General features: G+C 42.5%; 1 protein-coding gene across 4 annotated transcripts in view; it reads left to right on the forward strand.

Moving 5' to 3' along the window:
* Nucleotides 1-13,285, forward strand: part of LOC124069108 (insulin-like growth factor 1 receptor) — a 39,864-nt gene extending 26,579 nt beyond the window's left edge. For 3 of the 4 annotated variants that reach the window (XM_046407925.1, XM_046408007.1, XM_046408092.1), the window contains 19 exons: nt 1,717-2,020; nt 2,443-2,579; nt 3,199-3,343; nt 4,340-4,548; nt 4,788-4,914; nt 5,280-5,515; nt 5,938-6,105; nt 6,219-6,426; nt 7,092-7,396; nt 7,622-7,755; nt 8,617-8,776; nt 8,882-8,981; nt 9,534-9,604; nt 9,704-9,933; nt 10,064-10,171; nt 10,879-11,041; nt 11,597-11,726; nt 11,834-11,968; nt 12,392-13,285. In XM_046407925.1, the coding sequence (XP_046263881.1) occupies nt 1,717-2,020; nt 2,443-2,579; nt 3,199-3,343; nt 4,340-4,548; nt 4,788-4,914; nt 5,280-5,515; nt 5,938-6,105; nt 6,219-6,426; nt 7,092-7,396; nt 7,622-7,755; nt 8,617-8,776; nt 8,882-8,981; nt 9,534-9,604; nt 9,704-9,933; nt 10,064-10,171; nt 10,879-11,041; nt 11,597-11,726; nt 11,834-11,968; nt 12,392-12,917 (3,596 nt within the window). In that variant the 3' untranslated portion in view covers nt 12,918-13,285. The remainder of the gene's footprint in view (nt 1-1,716; nt 2,021-2,442; nt 2,580-3,198; nt 3,344-4,339; nt 4,549-4,787; nt 4,915-5,279; nt 5,516-5,937; nt 6,106-6,218; nt 6,427-7,091; nt 7,397-7,621; nt 7,756-8,616; nt 8,777-8,881; nt 8,982-9,533; nt 9,605-9,703; nt 9,934-10,063; nt 10,172-10,878; nt 11,042-11,596; nt 11,727-11,833; nt 11,969-12,391) is intronic. The other variant, XM_046408183.1, reaches the window with a different exon arrangement.
* Nucleotides 13,286-18,738: the final 5,453 nt, after the last annotated feature.

An 18,738-nucleotide genomic window follows, 5' to 3' on the forward strand; every position in this document is an offset into this window, starting at 1 on the left:
TGCAGTGCGCAGGGGTTGCTCGTACATTGTATGGATAAAACATTATCCCCTTGGTTTCAAACCAGAGCTGACCGGTGGGTTTCAGTTTGAGATGTCTTGCTGACAGACAAAATTCAACTTTTTATGGCAGCCACTCTCCTGAAACACCCTTCCTTAAGTATTGAGTGCCAAGTGTGAGAGGTAAAAGATCAAGTGGATGATTGGAACTTTTCTGTTGTGTTTCAGGGCCTGGAACTGACTTCCTATTCCAGGTTGACATCTGATTTTTTTTTTTTTTTTTTTAGCTTTACAGTCAGCTTTCGGCAAAACCCAGTAATAAAGTATGAATTGCACACATTCGTTGACTGTACCATATTAGTGAATTGACCGCATAGCGGGAGGTATCTCCTCTGGCCTGGTGTCTTCAGTTTGTTTGACAGAGGCTGCGGATACAACATGTTGAAACGTGTTTCAGTGTTTTCTCATTCAGCATCCTATAAACAACACATCATTTCCCATAACTTCACTTTGTTTGCTTTCTGTTTAAACACAGCCCCTGGCTAACCTAAGTAGATGACGTGATCAAAATTACAGTTTTCCTTTGCATCTAGTTGATTCTGATTCAGATATCCTTGTGTTTTTGTTTATGACTTAATGGTACACAAACACATACACAAATCATTTCAAGCGGTGATTTGAAGTGTTTCCATAGCAAGAAGTATTTGTTTCTGTGGTGCTTTGAAGATCTACGTTTCACTCTGTAGAGTGAGAACCAATCAGCTTCTATCTTTGTGCCGGGTTAAAATTTAGGCTTATTTCAATGGTGATGATGAAGGTGTATGTCAGCGAGTGAAGTGAGCTGCTTTAGTGATTTAAATTCCCCCCTGCTGTAGTGACAGTGAAGCGTGGCTTCTTTCTGAACTGTGCGTATGTCAGTCCAGTGTTTTCCCTCTGGATCTCCTCAAGCAGTGTTTTCCTTGCATCAGTCACAATATCCTAGAGGGACACAATAGCAACTGAAGGAGTTCTGTGTAGCAGCACTCGATGGAAAATCCAGAGTGGATTTTCATCACTTAGGATCTGTGATGAACCCCACACAGCACTACTGGGTTGTACATCAGCCCTGCTAGCAAACAACTGTGCTAGACAAAAGCTCTGACAGCTTGTTTATTGGCTATGGTTTTGTTAGTGACTTGTTTAAAACAAAAGAAACGTGCACAAAAAGCTGTCCGTTGGATTTAAAGCACTGCGCGTCTTTCTCAGGCCTGTTTTTGGTCTGTTGCAAGCTGATGCGTGTGTTAATGTGGGTGTCTGCGTGTGTGTTTTGCCAGTGACTCTCCACTAAATGCAAATCATTTACTCAGGGCTGTAGCCAATAGTGTCATGTTCAGGCTGAGGTGTGTTTATTAGCTAAAGCAAGGAAATGCCCCTTTACTGTGAATGACTAATCCTGGGTTTGGAGTCACAATAACAGGGGAAACAAAGAGAAATAAGCTTGCAAAATGTCAAACTGTTCCTTTAAAGAAAAGCACGGTGATTAATATTTTCCTTAATGGAGAGATTTTCAGCTGTCTGATTGCTTTTTCTGATTTTGCGACCTTTGTATCTGTGTAATATGTAAATACAAATACCAGAATCAGACTCTAGTATGAGCAATATACTGTAATGTAGTATTGAATGAACATCCAAATGTGCCACTCTGCATATGTATAATACTTCCCCTCTCCCCCCCACCAGAGTGCCCAGAAAAGTGTGTGCGGGGTACGTGTACAGCGGACGGCGAGTGCTGCCACCCTCAGTGTCTGGGCAGCTGCACAGTCCCTGGTAGTGACACAGCATGTGCAGCATGCGTGCATTACTACCACCAAGGCCGCTGCGTGGCTGACTGTCCTCCCGGCACCTACAAGTTTGAGGGCTGGCGCTGCATCAGTGCCGAACTGTGCTCCAGAGTCCACCTCCCTGACTTGGACACCTTCGTCATCCACGGGGGAGAGTGCATGTCTGAATGCCCATCTGGGTATACACGCACAGCACCCAACAGGTGAGCTGCAGTCCACCCTGATACAGGCTGAAATGGAGCCGCTGGGTGGAGGTGCTTTTATTGTTGGCCTCACCATGGAAACAGCTCCACACCCTGCTATAAGTTTCCATTCTAATATTTCATCAGGGCAAAAAACAAATATAATACAATAGCTACAGTAGAGAGCAGATAGTTTAGAGGCGACCATCAATCCTTAGTCACATTATAAACCTATATTTGTATGGGAAATTTTCTAGTTAAATCTCTCCAATAATTGAGACTCCACTGTCAGACAATAAAGTAAAAAAAAATCCACGTAAACAAATAAAAGATTAAAGGTCAGGGGAGAGCTGCAAGAGTTTGGGGAATGAATATACATCAATAAAATGACACATACATTTACTGTCTCGTATGTCTCCCTATCACTGTCTGTCTGTCTCCAGTATGTTCTGTACAGCCTGTGATGGTCTGTGTGATAAAGAGTGTGAGGAGAAGGTCATCGACTCCGTGGATGCCGCTCAGTCTCTCAAGGGCTGCACTGTTATCAAAGGCAACCTGCATATCAACATCCGCAGAGGCCGTAAGTACTGCATTGTAGCTGTGGTAAACTGCAGTTAACATTTCTACACTACCTCTGTTCCTACTGTTAAAGCATGACTGCTGACACGAGGAGGCCCATGTGGCATTTTTTCCAGAATTTCCAATCCAGAAAAGTCAGCTATTGCTTTATAGCACCACACAACATCTAACATTGACTGTTCTGTAGAGGAGACATTATGTCAAAATTAGTCCAGACTCTTAAGTCCGGACTTAAGGTGTAATGAAAAGTCCGGGAAGTGTATAATTTCCAGGTGCTGCCTGAAAAATCATGAATACACAAAAGAGGATGAGGAAGGGGGTGTGAGTAGGTGTAGGAGGGAGGAGTACAAATGCAAGGGAAAGAAATGAAAAAGAGAAGGGGTTGTTCAGGTATATAGCTGTTTATTCATGATTTAATGTGATTTTCCTTGAGAATTAAGATAATGATGGTAAAGTTAAAGATGGTATGACATCCAAAACCAAGTCTTACAGTTCCACAAGTTCAACCATAGTAGAAACATGAGTGACGAATGTAGCGTAAGTATACAAATGTACTAATAAGGCCGGTGACAATGTAAGAAATAACAGTAGTGTGTGTGGGCGTGTTTGTGTGTGTTTAGACAACATGGTAGCAGAGCTGGAGAGTTTCACAGGCTTGATCCAGAGGGTGACCGGTTATGTGCGGATCAGACATTCCCACACTCTGAGCTCCCTGGCCTTCCTCCGCAGCCTCAGATTCATCGATGGAGAAGACCTCCTGGACGAGTAGGACCTCACACGAAACACAGCACAGACACACAAAATCCCAGAGGGGCTGGTTTTGCCAGTATGGCCACACTGTTGAGTTCAGTTCTACTCTCGTGTCTTTCTCTTGAAATATCATTTAATATAGAGGAATCTCCTAAGCATTTGTTGTAGTGAATAATACTAAACTTCATAGTTAGTAGATTGGACAAAATATTGACTCAGGGGAAAGTCTGTTTTGTTGTGACGCTTGTACCTTTGTATTCTCGATTGGCCTGCTGCTGTGAGAGCTGTCGTACTAATTAGGCAGGGTAATTGTTCTCTATTGGTGTTCTAATGTGGCTGGTTGAGGTCATCTCTGAAATGGTGGTAGGATGGACTGAAAATGAAATGTTGTTTTGAATCAGAAGGTCCAGGCTTAACAACTATTTTATGTAGGAGAGATGTGTTTAGGTATGGTAACGGTAATATCGTCAGTGGAAAACAAAGCCACTTCAGTTGCTCTTTTTTTGATCGGAAAAGTAAATGCACTAAAGACTACAACTAACAGCAGATCTTCCCCTTCTTTCATGAGGCCTTGAATGCAGTATAACTTCCAAGAGTCCAAGGAAAGGTTTTGTCAGGGTCATGGAGAGGCCTTCACTCCCTCCTTCGTCTGTTTCTCCTTGAGTTCACAAGAATTACTGTCCCGAGGCCCACATTACAGTCATTCCTGAATGTCTGGGTGTTACCCAGTGACTTATTAAACCCCCCCCCATCCTATCATAGCTTCCCTTGATAGAAAGGGACTAGCAGATATAGAAGGTAATAGAGTCATTCCTGTACTTTTCTGTCTCCTTATTGTGCTATTTTCTATTATGCACTGAAAATAACTTGCTGTCAGTGATGACATTGAAGTTGGCACGAATTTCAATAAACACAATACAACCTACACTAAAACATTACAGTGTGAAAGCAGAATCAAGAAGCACGTTGTTGACTATCATTCATTCTTAATGTCTTCTTTCTGCCCTCTAGCATGTATGCCTTCTCAGCATTTGACAACCAGCAGCTCCAATATCTCTGGGACTGGAAGCAGCACAACCTCACTATTAAGACAGGGAAGTTGTTCTTCAGAGCCAACCCAAAGCTCTGCATGTCCGAGATTCGCAAGATGTGGGAGATGACGGGCATCCAGGGCCGTTTCGATGAGAGCGATTTCCGAAACAATGGCGACCGAGCCAGCTGTAAGAGTCACATGAGCTCAAGTCTAAGAACCACAAAAATTTAAATTGCTGTGTCCAGTACATGTGCAGGAGTTACTCTAGTTTACTAGCAGTTTGCAAACACCTCCTCTGAGCCACCATGTGTCAGTATTTACTGCTTTGCTCTGTCAACAAGGCTATTTGTTGCACATTTTAACAGACACATATTTAAGTACTTTGATTGTAACTCTGCTCCGTCTCCCTCATTCCTGCCCCTGCAGGTGAAAGCACTATCCTGGAGTTTAAGTCAAACAGCACCAGCAGTACGAGGATTAAACTGACCTGGCAGCGCTACCGTCCCCCCGACTACAGAGACCTCATCAGCTTTATTGTCTACTACAAGGAGGCGTAAGTTTCTCAGAATCGTTTACTGCTTCCTTTCCCAGGCTGCAGTGTACTGCAGATTGCAGCAGTGATCGGAGCTGGAAACTCACTCCCCCTGCGTATCAACTGACTAATAAAGGCAAAAATCAGGGACAGCATACACTGAACAACAAATCAGTCGAACTGGCTTTTAGTTTTAGATTAAAGATTAAAGGAGAATGCAGTACAATGCACATTTAGGGGCGTGTTAGGGGTTGAGTTAATCAAAATAAATCCTCCAGTCCCTTATTCTTTAGTTGGGTGCCATTAACGCATTGCAGAAGAAGAGACTAAAATTTAATGGTATAATTTGAAGAGCATTAACTAAAATGTGACCATGTTTGTTCCAGGCCATACCAGAACATCACAGAGTTTGAGGGGCAGGATGGCTGTGGCTCCAACAGCTGGAATATGGTGGATGTGGAGCTGCGACCAGACAAGGATTCAGACCCTGGTGTCTTGCTGTCCGGCCTCAAGCCCTGGACCCAGTATGCCATATTTGTGAAGGCAATCACACTAATGGTGGAGGACAAACATATGCCGAGTGCCAAAAGCAAGGTGGTCTACATCCGCACCAGCCCTTCAGGTAAATATCATTTTATAGGTCGCCAGGGTTACAGACAACCCTTTGTTGCTGCTTGCATTTCAAATAGACGTGGGATTGTTTCATGATGAGTGTGAGAGCATTTCTGGATGTGGTCCAAACATGGTGTAAGGAGATGGAGAGGAAGACTGTTTTAGTAAACACAGCTGCAAGTCAAAGAGAAAAACTCATTTACAAAAACTCTAATATAATTAGATGAAATGGAAGGCGGTTTTAAATAAATCCAGCTGCACTGTAATGTAGCAGTACCATGATGTTAGAAACCCACATCTGCAGTGGAAGACTGCATCCCAGCCTGAGGGAGAAAGCGTTTCCTACAGGTTCTTAGAAATCAGGTTTATTGTATTGAGCAGCCACAGAGTGAATTGACATCAGAATAATTGAGTTCTTTGTGTCTCTTTCAGCTCCCTCCATGCCTCAGGATGTGCGGGCCTACTCTAACTCATCTACACAGCTGGTGGTCCGCTGGTCGCCCCCTGTCTCACCAAATGGGAACCAGACTTACTACCTGATCAGATGGCAGCAACAACCTGAGGACCGAGAGCTGTATCAGCACAACTACTGCTCTAAAGGTATACACACACACACACACACACACACATACACACATACACACACACCTTATGCATTCAGCTTTTTTGCTCGTACATCTGTCATAAAATACGTCCCCTGCTTCCTCCTCCAGTCCTGAAGATCCCCATCAGGACTGCTGCCACAGGTGTAGGAGACCAGGAGGAGGACACCAAGCCCACTAAGCCAGACCCCGACGGGGGAGACAAGGGCCCCTGTTGCCCCTGTCCCAAATCAGTTGAGGACCTGGAGGCCGAAGCTGCTGATGCTTCTTACCGAAAAGTTTTTGAAAACTTCCTGCATAACTCCATCTTTACACCAAGGTAAGCAACTCATCCTCATTGCTTTGTTGTATGGCACAGGTGTGTACTTGCACAATTTACCTTCTTACTGCTGGTTAAGTGTAACTTGCATATATTTGGTTCCGAATGAGACAAAACCTGGTACACATGGTAAACCTGTTTTTTCTAATGAAGTCCTCCATTATGCCAAATGTCATGAAAGTAAATTTACGTGCTAAACTTGCTAAAGGAACAACTTGGGTGTGCTATATCACATATTGGCATATAACTGCTGGTGAAAGTTCAGTGTCTATAAAATCCTCAGAGCTGTACAATAATTCTGTTTTACAATGTACCTGCCAAGTCTCATCCCTGGTGCTCAAATTAAGGCCAAATGGAAATGAAAACAGTCAAGTCAGTCATAGAATGAAGGTTAAGCAAGGAAGGATTTCCAATAGCTCTGTGATCAACATGGAACCTAAAGGGCTGAAACAATGCCTCCTTGTGATGGTCATATGTTGTGCTTCATCAGCTTCTGTACACAAATCATCTGCAGTATGTCTCTTTGTTAATGTTACATTTTCATTTGACTTTTGCCAGTTTCTTCCAGATGTCCCTCCTAGTGTTTAGGGGAGGAAAAAACACAGAGCAGCTTCTAGTATTTTTTTATTATTTCTTTTCCTGCATCCTGTTCCTCTCACCTCCAGGCCTCCAGATCGTCGCCGTAGAGATCTCTTAGGTGTAGCCAACTCCACTCATTCTCGACACAACCGGCTGCACGCCAACAGCAGCACTGTCCCTCCTCTCCAAACCGCTGGTAACAGCAGCACGATGGATGTTGAACCAGTGGACAGAGAGTTCGAGTTCATGGAGCAATCTGTGACTGAGCGTGAGCTTCAGATCTCTGGCCTGCAGCCATTCACAGTTTACCGCATCGACATTCACGCCTGCAATCGGCAGGTCCAACGCTGCAGCGCTGCAGAGTTCGTCTTCTCCAGGACAAAGCCCGCAGGTTAGAGAAGAAGTCATCTCTTTACAAATATAGCACGTGCTCCTCTAATAAACATATTTTACTGTAGTGTCATTGCAGTAGTCTTGCTGGTATATATTTCTGCTGGAATGTTAGTGGTGAAAGTTGAAGCTGTAGATGTTGAGGAACATACTGGACAGAGGTAGCTGTTGTGTATCCAGACCTCTCTGTTCACCATTGTAACCCCATCATCCCTCCCCCCACCAGAAAAGGCTGACGACATACCTGGCCCAGTGACCTGGGAGGGCCACGAGGACTGGGTGTTTCTGCGCTGGCCAGAGCCACATCACCCCAACGGACTCATCCTCATGTACGAGATCAATTTTAAACTGGCTTCCGAGGTAAGACAGCACCCGCGTGTTTGCCCGCCACCTCACCTGACCTGCTGTTTATGACAAGAACTGGACAGCCAGTGATGTTTATTCAGACTTCTTGTTTATTTGCACTGTCCACACCTCATGACTGAAATGCGGGTTGATCCCTCTGTCATTTTGTCGGAGGAATGTCAATATCCGCCGTACACTTATCATACGCTACCTTTGTTGCATAACCTGAAGTATGTTGTCTTGTTTTATATTTTTAACAATAGAAAATGACCCCTTTAAATCTGATTCAACAATTTTTTTCTTTTTTGTTTTTATTTTTTGCATGTTTCATTATGTTCATAGGTAATATAAATGTTTTGTTGTTGAGGTTTGCTTTTAGTAAGTACATTATAGTAACGACCCCTTGTGACTACAGTGTCAGGCACTGTACATCTAATTTCAGCCTTTGATTCAGGCTAATAGACCAAGCCTTACACTGTACACAATGAATGTAGGAAACATGAATCCTGAAGCACAAAATGTAAGACATGCTCAATTTAAAGAAATGTGTTGGTCCATTAGCTTAAAGACAGAGATCCCAGAGTAACCCAGTAACCAGGACTAAAGAATCAGAAAGGTGACCATAAAAACAAAGAAACCACATTTTTTTCAGTGGCCAGAAACTGGCTTTACAAGTGCATACTGACCAGACATAATGAATTCTATTATTTTATCATGAGGGAGCCTGAGTCCAGCTTTGTAAAGCTTTACCATCCCCTGCACAGTAAAGATGAGACACAGAAGGTGTTGGATTCTCTTTCAAATTCGAACTTGTAAAGTTCAGTCTATAACACACTGTCTTTTTTTTCTGTGTGTGTGTGTATATGTGTGTGTCAGAATGAGAAGCACGAATGTGTGTCTGGTCAGAAGTATCGGGACCAGCGTGGTGTTCGACTGTCCAACCTCAGTCCAGGAAACTACTCGGTCAGAGTGAGAGCCACGTCACTGGCTGGCAACGGCTCTTGGACACACACTCTGGATCTCTATGTGGCGGAACGTAAGACACACACACTGCCATGCGTTATTATGTCGGTGTGTATTTTCTAACAGTGCAGAAATGATGTTGTAGCAATTAAATTAACCAAAGTGTTTGACCCAACAGGATATGAAAACATCCTTTATGCTATGATCTTCGTTCCCATTGCCATCATCCTCTTCATCTGCATTTTAGTCACAATGCTGGTGGTCCTCAACAGGAAAAGGTGTGTGTTTCTGTGACTGAAGTTATATGTGTGGTGCAGAAGTTGTTTCGTCATCAATTCAATAACGCAAGTTGAAATTAACCAACATGTAAGATGCAAAACATCATGTAACAGAAAGATGAAATAGGCCTACTTAACCTGAGTGACTTAGCCGCGTAAAACCAACGCCACAGACCATCACAGGTCTACACAATTTTTAGCCAGTTGCTAATGGTTGGTGTGGTCACATCGGAATGTTCTATCACAAGCCACTCAAACCAACACACAGACCAAACCAAAATGCTTCTACTGATTATAGTCCATCAAACCAAGTGGCAAATAAAGCTGCTCTGTGCTCTGTTTTGTGATATATAAATATATATATAATATATAAATTTGTACTGGTGATTGTGCCTTGTAATGTTTAGGCTGTGTTTGTGTCAAAACCTTAAAGTAAAACTAACTTGCAGCTATTAAACAATATGTGCCAAAAATGTATTTGTATTCTTGTTTCTAAAGACACATCTTGTTTGTTTGTCTGTGAACGCTTGTATTTTTCTTTCTTTCTGTCAGGAACAGCGACCGGCTTGGAAATGGAGTCCTGTATGCCTCAGTCAACCCAGAGTACTTCAGTGCTGCAGAAAGTAAGTGTGTATGTGAGAAATATCATTTGTTTTTTTTTGTTGTTGTTGTCAGAATAACTTAAAGCACCTCTTCGTTAACATCATATTTATTCTGTGCAGTGTACGTACCAGATGAGTGGGAGGTGGCGCGGGAGAAGATCACCCTGAGTCGTGAGCTTGGCCAGGGGTCGTTCGGCATGGTGTATGAGGGACTGGCAAAGGGCGTGGTCAAAGATGAACCAGAGACTCGTGTTGCCATTAAGACCGTCAACGAGTCGGCCAGCATGAGGGAGAGAATAGAGTTTCTTAATGAAGCCTCTGTCATGAAGGAGTTCAACTGTCACCATGTGGTATGCGCGCACATATTAAGATCCTACAGAGCAGCGACGGGTTCTGCTGTGTACACATGCTTCATCAAACAAACACGAGTGAGAGTCGATGCTTTCGTCATGGTGATGTGTGGTGCTGTGTTTGGTACAGGTCCGTCTCCTGGGAGTGGTTTCTCAGGGCCAACCCACCCTGGTCATCATGGAACTGATGACTCGAGGAGATCTGAAAAGCTACTTGCGCTCCCTCCGACCTAAAGAGGTACTGTGTGACCAATAACTTGCTCCTGCTCCTTCCCACCAGGCCCCTGCTTGGCTCAACAACTGAGTTGGCTCGATTGCCTAAGTCTGAATTTTTCCGTTCTTCTCAACTTCGGGATTAACCTCCAGCAGTTGTCCAAGGAAGAAGTCAAATCTACAAATGTACCGACTTATTTGGATCCAGCCGGATCACAACCCAAAACCGTTACTATTGGTGTGATTATCACAGTTAATTTCTCACCAATACTTATGATACACAGCAAAATAAAATTCTGGTTCTGTCAAAAAAGAACTAACCTTAAAAAGGAAGGACATAAACACAGTTAAAACTTTGTGATAGAACCAGAGAACATGGAATTTATCTGCGATAACATGATGAGGATTTATCATTGAAACGCTGATGGTCTAACTGCATTCACTGATGATAACTAATTGTATAACACATGTGGAAAGTGAAGTGCAATGTAGAACAAAATAACTTATCTCAATCAATCTCTTGTTCCATTGCTTGCTGGGAGGATTCTTGACTCCCCTACCTCTTGTAACTGATGTCATATGATCAACACTCAGCCAGACAAAACTGAGCAAAATTAGTGACGATCATGGATTCACCTCTCTACTCATGTTGCAGAGCATTCTGATATTCCAGATAACTGCTGTATACTTGTGAAGACTTACTCTCCTGCCTGTCTGTCTGTCTCTCTCCAGCAGCAGTGGTCAAGCCTGTCTCTCCCTCCTCTGAAGAAGATGCTCCAGATGGCCGGGCAGATCGCTGATGGCATGGCTTATCTCAACGCCAACAAATTTGTCCACAGAGATCTGGCAGCCCGGAACTGCATGGTGGCCGAGGACTTCACTGTAAAGATAGGAGGTAAAGGAACAAAGGAAGGTCAAAGCATGCTCGTTAAGTAGGAAAAGTCAAATTAACGAGTTACTGGATGACTGGATGAAATCACTGGGTTCACCTTACTCCCAAGCAAAGCAAACTCTAGCGTGGCAGCAGTGAAGCTCATTCAATGTGTTTTCATGCACAGGTCCAGAGCTTAACTCTGATGCAAGTAAACATTTTGTCTATGGATTTATTTCCCATCAGAAAAGGGGTTGGAACCCATTGTGGATGTGTGTCACCTTGAGTGTGAAAATGAAACAGTTACTGTTCCATTTTTAAAGGTCTGTAACACTGGTATCTGTAAGGGATTATAGTTACTGTGGTAATATTTCTAGGCCTATAATCTCCCTTCTGTGAAATATATGGACCCAAAAACATGACGGCGGGGTTAGCCTTTGGGTCAGCTTTTGAAAACAGAACCGTCTTTACCAAATGCTTTGTGTTTTTTTTGGGGTTTTTTTTTCATATGGATTTTGTCATTGTTTCATTTCCTCCCTGTGTGTGCTTGTGTGTTCCTGTGTTTGTGTGTATGGGTAGACTTTGGCATGACCAGAGACATTTATGAGACAGATTACTATCGCAAAGGTGGTAAAGGTTTGCTTCCTGTGCGCTGGATGTCACCTGAGTCTCTGAAGGACGGAGTCTTCACCACCAACTCTGATGTCTGGTAAGCAGGTGCACACAAATGTGCATGGTGGCTGCATTTTCTGTGTTTACTGTATCAAGGAATGGAACGCACACTGATTTTACCCCAACCCCACTTTCCCTCTGTAGGTCGTTTGGGGTTGTGTTGTGGGAGATTGCTACTCTGGCAGAACAGCCCTACCAAGGTCTGTCCAATGAGCAGGTGCTCCGCTTTGTCATGGAGGGAGGGCTGCTGGAGAAACCACAGAGCTGCCCCGACATGCTGTAAGACACCAAAACACACACACGCACACACACACAACCAGCACATTTCACACATTTCTGTCCTTTTCCGTTACTTTGCTAGTAGAATCACAAGTGGACGTTGAAGCAGTACTGCTGCCCTTCAGCCTGTGGTCACTGGGATTTCCATACCACACTGCTGACTGCACTGTTTGTCACTGTGTGCTCCTGTGTTCCCTGTGATTGTTCCAAATATGAAACTGCCCGAGTATAAATCCACATCAGTGAACATGGCAGACCAACATTTGGTGTAAAGGTTGCCAACTTGATGTGTCAGGCTTGTCAGATGGTTTGCCAGCTACTGGACCCATGTGAAATCGGAAAAAGTAAGGTAGAGTCATTATTACTGGAGGAGATGTTGTTAATGGAAACTGAGCTTGTGTGTGTGTGTGTGTGTGTGTGCAGGTTCGAGCTGATGCGAATGTGTTGGCAGTACAATCCTAAGATGCGTCCATCCTTTGTGGAGATCATCAGCAGCATAAAGGATGAGCTGGAGCCATCTTTCAGAGAGGTTAGTTTCTTCTACAGTGCTGATAACAAGCCAGCTGACGCACCACAGCTTCACACGGACAAGACAGACAACACGGATGACGTTCCTCTGGACCCCCCTTCTTCCACACAGCCACAGCAAACCCCAGTTCCCCAACAGACGCCACCCTCACCGAGTTCAGAGGGTCCACCCGCTCCCTCACTATCCCCCAGCTCCCCCTCCTCTCCCTGTACGTCAACCGCTGCCATGGACAAGCAGCCCTCCAGCCAGCAGGCAGCCAATGGGCTGTCAGGGGCGGGCCTTGCAGCAGGGTCAGGTCTTGGGACAGGTTCAGGTGTCGCGGTGCGACCGTCTCTGGACGAACTGCCACCATACGCGCACATGAATGGAGGACGCAAAAATGAACGTGCCATGCCTCTCCCGCAGTCTTCTGCCTGCTGATTGGACGGAGACACCCACCAGACTGCAACCCCTGCCACCTGCTGCTCTGCACAACCTGATGTCTTAGTGGGTGCAATCTCTTAAAAAAAAAAAAAAACAACAAAAAAAACCTACAGCGTACAGCAAAACCATGACCACCGGCTGGATGTGGCTACTCAGTGAGGAGCAAAGACTCCCTCCCAGCAAGGTGGAGGAAAGTGTCACCAAGTCCATGTTCTGCTGTACCTCCACACACATTTTTCTTATTATTTTAGTTTTGGTTTCTACCAGCTGGCTGTCAGACAGGACAATGCCCTGGCTGCTGAGTGGGGAGACAAAAAAGAAAAAAACAAAAAAAAGTAAAAAAAATAAAAATCAATTTGGGGAGATCTCTCTCTTAATGGTTGAACTTATTTTATAAATTGTTGTTTGTTACTTTTTTTATATGTAATTCCAAATGGGGAAGACAAAATGTGTAGGCCTTTATAACCGGTGTTTTGGACACGCTTGGGCATTATGGTGAAACTGTTAAGCATATCCAATGGATGGGACCTCAGAGAGGTCAGGGTCTTTGTCGGTTGTTCAGTAGTCTTATTGCTCTGCGGGCTGGGTGTCAGTGTAATGCCGGGTCAACAGCCAATCTGCTGAAACAACAACTGGAGGGCGAAAGGTCAAATCTGCCAAATTTGTTGCCATAATTGTACTTTTTTCAGATTTTCTCTTCTGCAGTCTTGTCCTGTAATCCTACAACACACAGGACTGAAAATGCAAGCAACAAGAAAAGCACTCTGATCTGCTACCACGCCATTGTCGCAATCTGTGATCAAAGGGATATCGATTTTCCTCTACAGTCCTACGCTACTCGTCTGTTTCTGTTTGATATCCGCAGCCACTTACTCTATCAAACTGAAGTCGTGGACCTGGGTTATGTCAGTTTATCTGAAACTGAGCCACATTCTCTCACAAAGTGCTGTTCCGTTACAGTTTAAACGCCAAATCCAGTCAATAAAGAAGCAAAAACAAAATCTTTGAAGCAAGGACTGCAGAGGGACGAGCATAAAGAGGAAAACGAACATGAACACTATATCTACAATGTCTCTCAATCGGGCTTTGCTCTGAGTTCAGAGGCATCCTTGTTGTTGTATACAAACAGGTATTTTTTTAGACTAGTCACCTGTCTCCAACATTTACAACATCTCTATATGGGCAGAGCATTTATGTGCGCACCAATCGTTTGTGTCACTTTTCTAACTTTTATATAGTTGGAGACATTCATCATGTACAGAAAGAAGCTGCTATTCCTTATTTCTCTTGTGGTTGTAATATAGTTAATATCAATATATAAAAAGAGAAAAACAACTCCTTCAGGTTGGATCTATGACGTTTCCACTACAGTCCATTTTTTTAATGCTTGTAATTGTGTAAAGTGTATCTGAGCTGGTTTTGTTTCTGTGTTTGCGTAAAGGTACGACCATTTGCCTTGTGTTTTGAAACACTTCCCCTCCCACCTGACTAGAGGACAGTGATGGTACCAATAAGCATCGATGCTCTCGTGTTCTCTCGGGACACCTTGGCCTCTGTCCTCTAGGGCGCACAGTGATACTCAGAGGTCAGGCATCACTGCTGAGTCCCAACTAAATCTCAGGTCAAAGAGAAAAGTTAAATCCTTTTCTTCTTTCCTTTCTTTTTTTTTTTTTCTTTCTTTTATGTGCTGTCGTACCTTGAGACATCCAGCCTGTGCGTGTGTGTGTGTGTGTGTGTGTGCGTGTGCGCATGCATGTGTGTTATCCTTTGTCTGATTCTATGTCCCTCTGACACTTATTTCATTTACTTTGATCATTAGACAAGAGAAGTGTTTGTAACAAAAGTCTGAAACCAGAAGGGGGTTTTCAAGTTTGAGATGAGTCCTTGTACTTACTGTATAGAGCCCCAACAGTGCAAAATGTAGTAAAACATATCAGACTAGTCAAAATATAACAAAACACGTCAATAAATCATATTGTTAGTTAATTAATATGGAGCATAAGCCTTACACTTTTCCTTCTTCTTCCAATTAAATAATTCGATAAAATAAATTAAAACTTTATACTCCACTGGTATTTTACTTTTCAAATAATTAGTTTCCTCTTTTACTGGTCTTGGCACACATTTAACTATTGGTCTGCTTCCAAGGAGTGTTGGCCAGCTAGCGTTGTTAGCATGGCTGAAGACAGGTAGCTAACAGGAAAGGCTTGTGCTGCGTGTTCAGCTCAGTTGTTTTAGGGACGTTTGCTAGCCAGACAACGTTACACTGCACTAATGGTTTGCCTAATTATGGACATGGAAATATTGTTATCATATATGTCTTAGGAGAAAGTAGAGAGCAGATAATGATTATTAAATGTGTGCCAAAACCTAAAGAGATTAAATTTAAAAAGGTATATTTCTTTTTCCTTATTTTAATTATTTTGCTTACAGTGTTATTTATTGATAAATTCAGTTCTATTTAGGACTTGTCTGATAACCTTTTATTAAATGTTGTTAGTTTCAGGTTTTCATATGTGTGTTCTGTGTAATGCTCTGGGTCCAAGGTACAAAGTAAATGCAAAATGCATCAGTGAGCCTTTGCATCTTATTTTTCTGAAGGCAAGTGCAAAAACCTGTCTACTAATCAACTTCTCTTGAATCAAAGGCGGTTTTCTGTATGCCACTGGAGTAATCCACATTATTTATCTTTTTATAAAGCTGCTGAAGTTAAATTGGGTTGAGATATACACTGTGGACAAAAGTACTGGGACACCTGACCATTACACCAACAGTGACTTTAATGACATCACATTCTAAACACACAGACAGCCTTGCAGCCATAACAGCTTCCACTCTTCTGGGAAGGCTTTCCACAAGATTCTGGAGTGTTTCTGTGGGAATTTTTGCCCACTCATGCAGTAGAACATTTGTGAGGTGAGGCAATGATGCTGGATAAAAAGGCCTGACTCACAGTCTCTGTTCCAGTTCATCCCAAAGGTGTTGGATGGGGTTGAGGTCAGGGCTCTGGGTGGGCCAGTCAAGTTCTTCCACACCAAACTCACCCAGCCACGTCTTTATGGACTTTGCTTTGTTCTTCCCCAAACTGCTGCCACAAAGTAGGAAGCATAACAATGTCCAAAATGTCTTGATGATCTCCCTTCACTGGAAGCAAGGGGCCATACCTGAATTCAATAATAAAGAGAGGTCTCCCGGTACTTTTGTTTATATAGTGTAAGTGGAATTATCTTACAGCACTGACAGATTTTTTTAAATGCTTTTGGAAAAATAAAACTTCACAACTGAGGAAGACATGAAAAGGATTCATGAGAGGAACAAATGCTCATGATGCTCTTCTCAACTTCTGAATCTGTTGTTCCATTATAATACTAAACTAACTGTAACTGGAGATCCCAGTGTCAGACAGCTGAGCATTTCACAGACTGCTTTAGGTTTATGGAAGAACTGCATCTCACTTAGATATGAAGACAAGTACATCCAGAGAGGACCACGTCGAAAAAATACTAAAGGCTCATTCACCTCAAAGACTTTGGATTCCCAGCCCAGTTGTTTATTGGTTATTTATGTTATTTTTTTATGAAGTGTAAGTCACTGTACAATTTTCCCACAAGTCTTTTTTTTCCCTTTCTGATATTTTGATGTTCTTTTGCCTTTTTGGAAGAAGGTTTTGTTAATCCTTCAACCATCCATCTACCTCACTTTTTTCCCCCCAATCTATTTACATGTACAGCAAAACAAAACATCTTATCTCTGTTGTCCGGCTGTAATGATGACCTTACTGAGTGCTGTTATGATGGTCAAATTCAAACCACAAACTGGGTTTTTCAACAAAAAAAAAAACCTGCTTAGTTCTGTGAGTGTAATGGTAACACACAAACTGGCTGCCAGAAGGTGGCATTTGGGAAAGAAAATAATATCTTTAATAATCCATGTAAGTCTTGTTGCATTGTCTTTTGATCATTATTAAAAGGACCGTGGATGTTTTTTTTCCGCAGGCAGTGGACTACTGACTGAAAAATGGAAATGAGTGAAAATGTTTTTTTATGGTTTAAGCATGTCTGAACAAAATGCTGTTAACCATATTTTGTTCAAACCGTTGACATGTATAAAGATGGACAACATGTCTTCACTTCCTACCACAATACAAAAGTAAGAACAAAATATTCGAGTATAGGCGCTGACATCTTGAACTCACGACGTCAGTCAGAGCCAGAGTCTGCTCAGTAGTGGTCGGGTGGTGGAGCTGCGATCGAGTTTCCTGCCAATACACGTGTCTCTCCCAACTGCAAGCAGTGTTCAGCCATCAATCTTGATGTTTTATAGAACCAGATAACTAATTAAAACCAAACTTATCAGAAAAATGAACACTTAAACATGCTTCAGTGTGATAAGAACAATCTAAAATGAAACTATCTGTGGCGAAAATTTATTTGACGTGTACTTGAGTTTTTATTTTGGCCTATGTCCCCTCTGCTATTGGGTTAGGTGTTGTACTGAATCCTGCCGCTAGGGGGTGATCAAGACGTTTTAACTTCACTTTCTTGTATGCAGTCCATCTTTATATAAAGTCAGTGGTTCATACCTATGAAACGTGGGATGGAACTGGAAGCACTTATATACATTAGTGCGATTTGACAGTTTGTTTGTTTTTGTTTTTGTTGTTTCTTTTTTTTTTTAGGGGGGGCTTCAGTCTGACAGCCAAAAAAAAAGGATGTTTTTTTGTTTTTTTTTTCCCTGGGGAGTGTCTAGTTTGAGACAGTTCACACTGGTTAACTTTCAACAAAACATACATTTATGGCATTTTGTTGCTACTTAGTACTTCTAGTTTTGGGTGCAGTGAAAAGCATAAGACAAGTTAACTATTCCTCACTCTTCACTCGAAGCTGATGAGTAATGAATGAAAGCATGTAGAGTAGCAGGTGGAGGGAAGTCGGTCGTAGGTAGACGACGTGGTTTTCTCTTCATGTTGGCTGACAGAATACTCTTCAGGTCCTTTACTGCCATCACAGGTCTCGAGGACTTCCTTGTGCCTGACCTGTTCCCATTGTGATCCTAATTCCTAATTTTTTTGTGAATCTTATTGCTCCCCTTAAAAATCAGGTTTGTAGTTTCAGCCTGGGAGAGTGTCAGTGATTTGGGGTCTGGTTAAAGAGTCTGACCACAGTGTAGTGGTCTTGTGCCATTTTGTACTGATCTGATGAGATCAGGATGGTCTGTCTGTGTTTGTGGTCTGATTTTTGCCTCACTTTTACCACTGGAGCACTTCGCAGAGCGGACATAAAATCGAACATTTTTTTTCTCCTTTTGTCACATAGATGGCAAATTTGTTATCAAAGTTTTGACGTGTGTAAATTATTCATAGCCTTCCAACTCTTGTGTTTCTATTGAAATGATCTGTTAGATTAAGGTTTCATTTTGGTTTTCTTTTGTACATGCTGTTGTAAGAATTTTTCCTGTTATCTATATATCCTGAGTACTGGGAAAAATTATTGGCTGAAGGAAAAGAGAATGTCTGTTTCTCTGATTCTTTTTTTTTCTACACAAGATTTAAGATGAATAAAAATGTATGCAAACTGTTTGACTGCTTGTTTTTGTTGTCAGGTGTTAGTCATCTGTGCCCCCACGGCCACAGCGGTGCTGCCACCTTTTAAACAATGCTAGCAAGGGGCAAAACTTCACAATTCACATTTCATCTCAATCATCAAACATTACTCATCCAAAACTTGTTGAATTCATTTTTTAAATAATTTGAGTGTGTGTTGAAAGTGTGGAGGTACAATACAAAATTAAGTGAAATTAAGTGGAGTTGAAATATGAA

The sequence above is a fragment of the Scatophagus argus genome, chromosome 1, assembly GCF_020382885.2.
Source record: "Scatophagus argus isolate fScaArg1 chromosome 1, fScaArg1.pri, whole genome shotgun sequence".
Taxonomy (NCBI): Eukaryota; Metazoa; Chordata; class Actinopteri; family Scatophagidae; genus Scatophagus; species Scatophagus argus.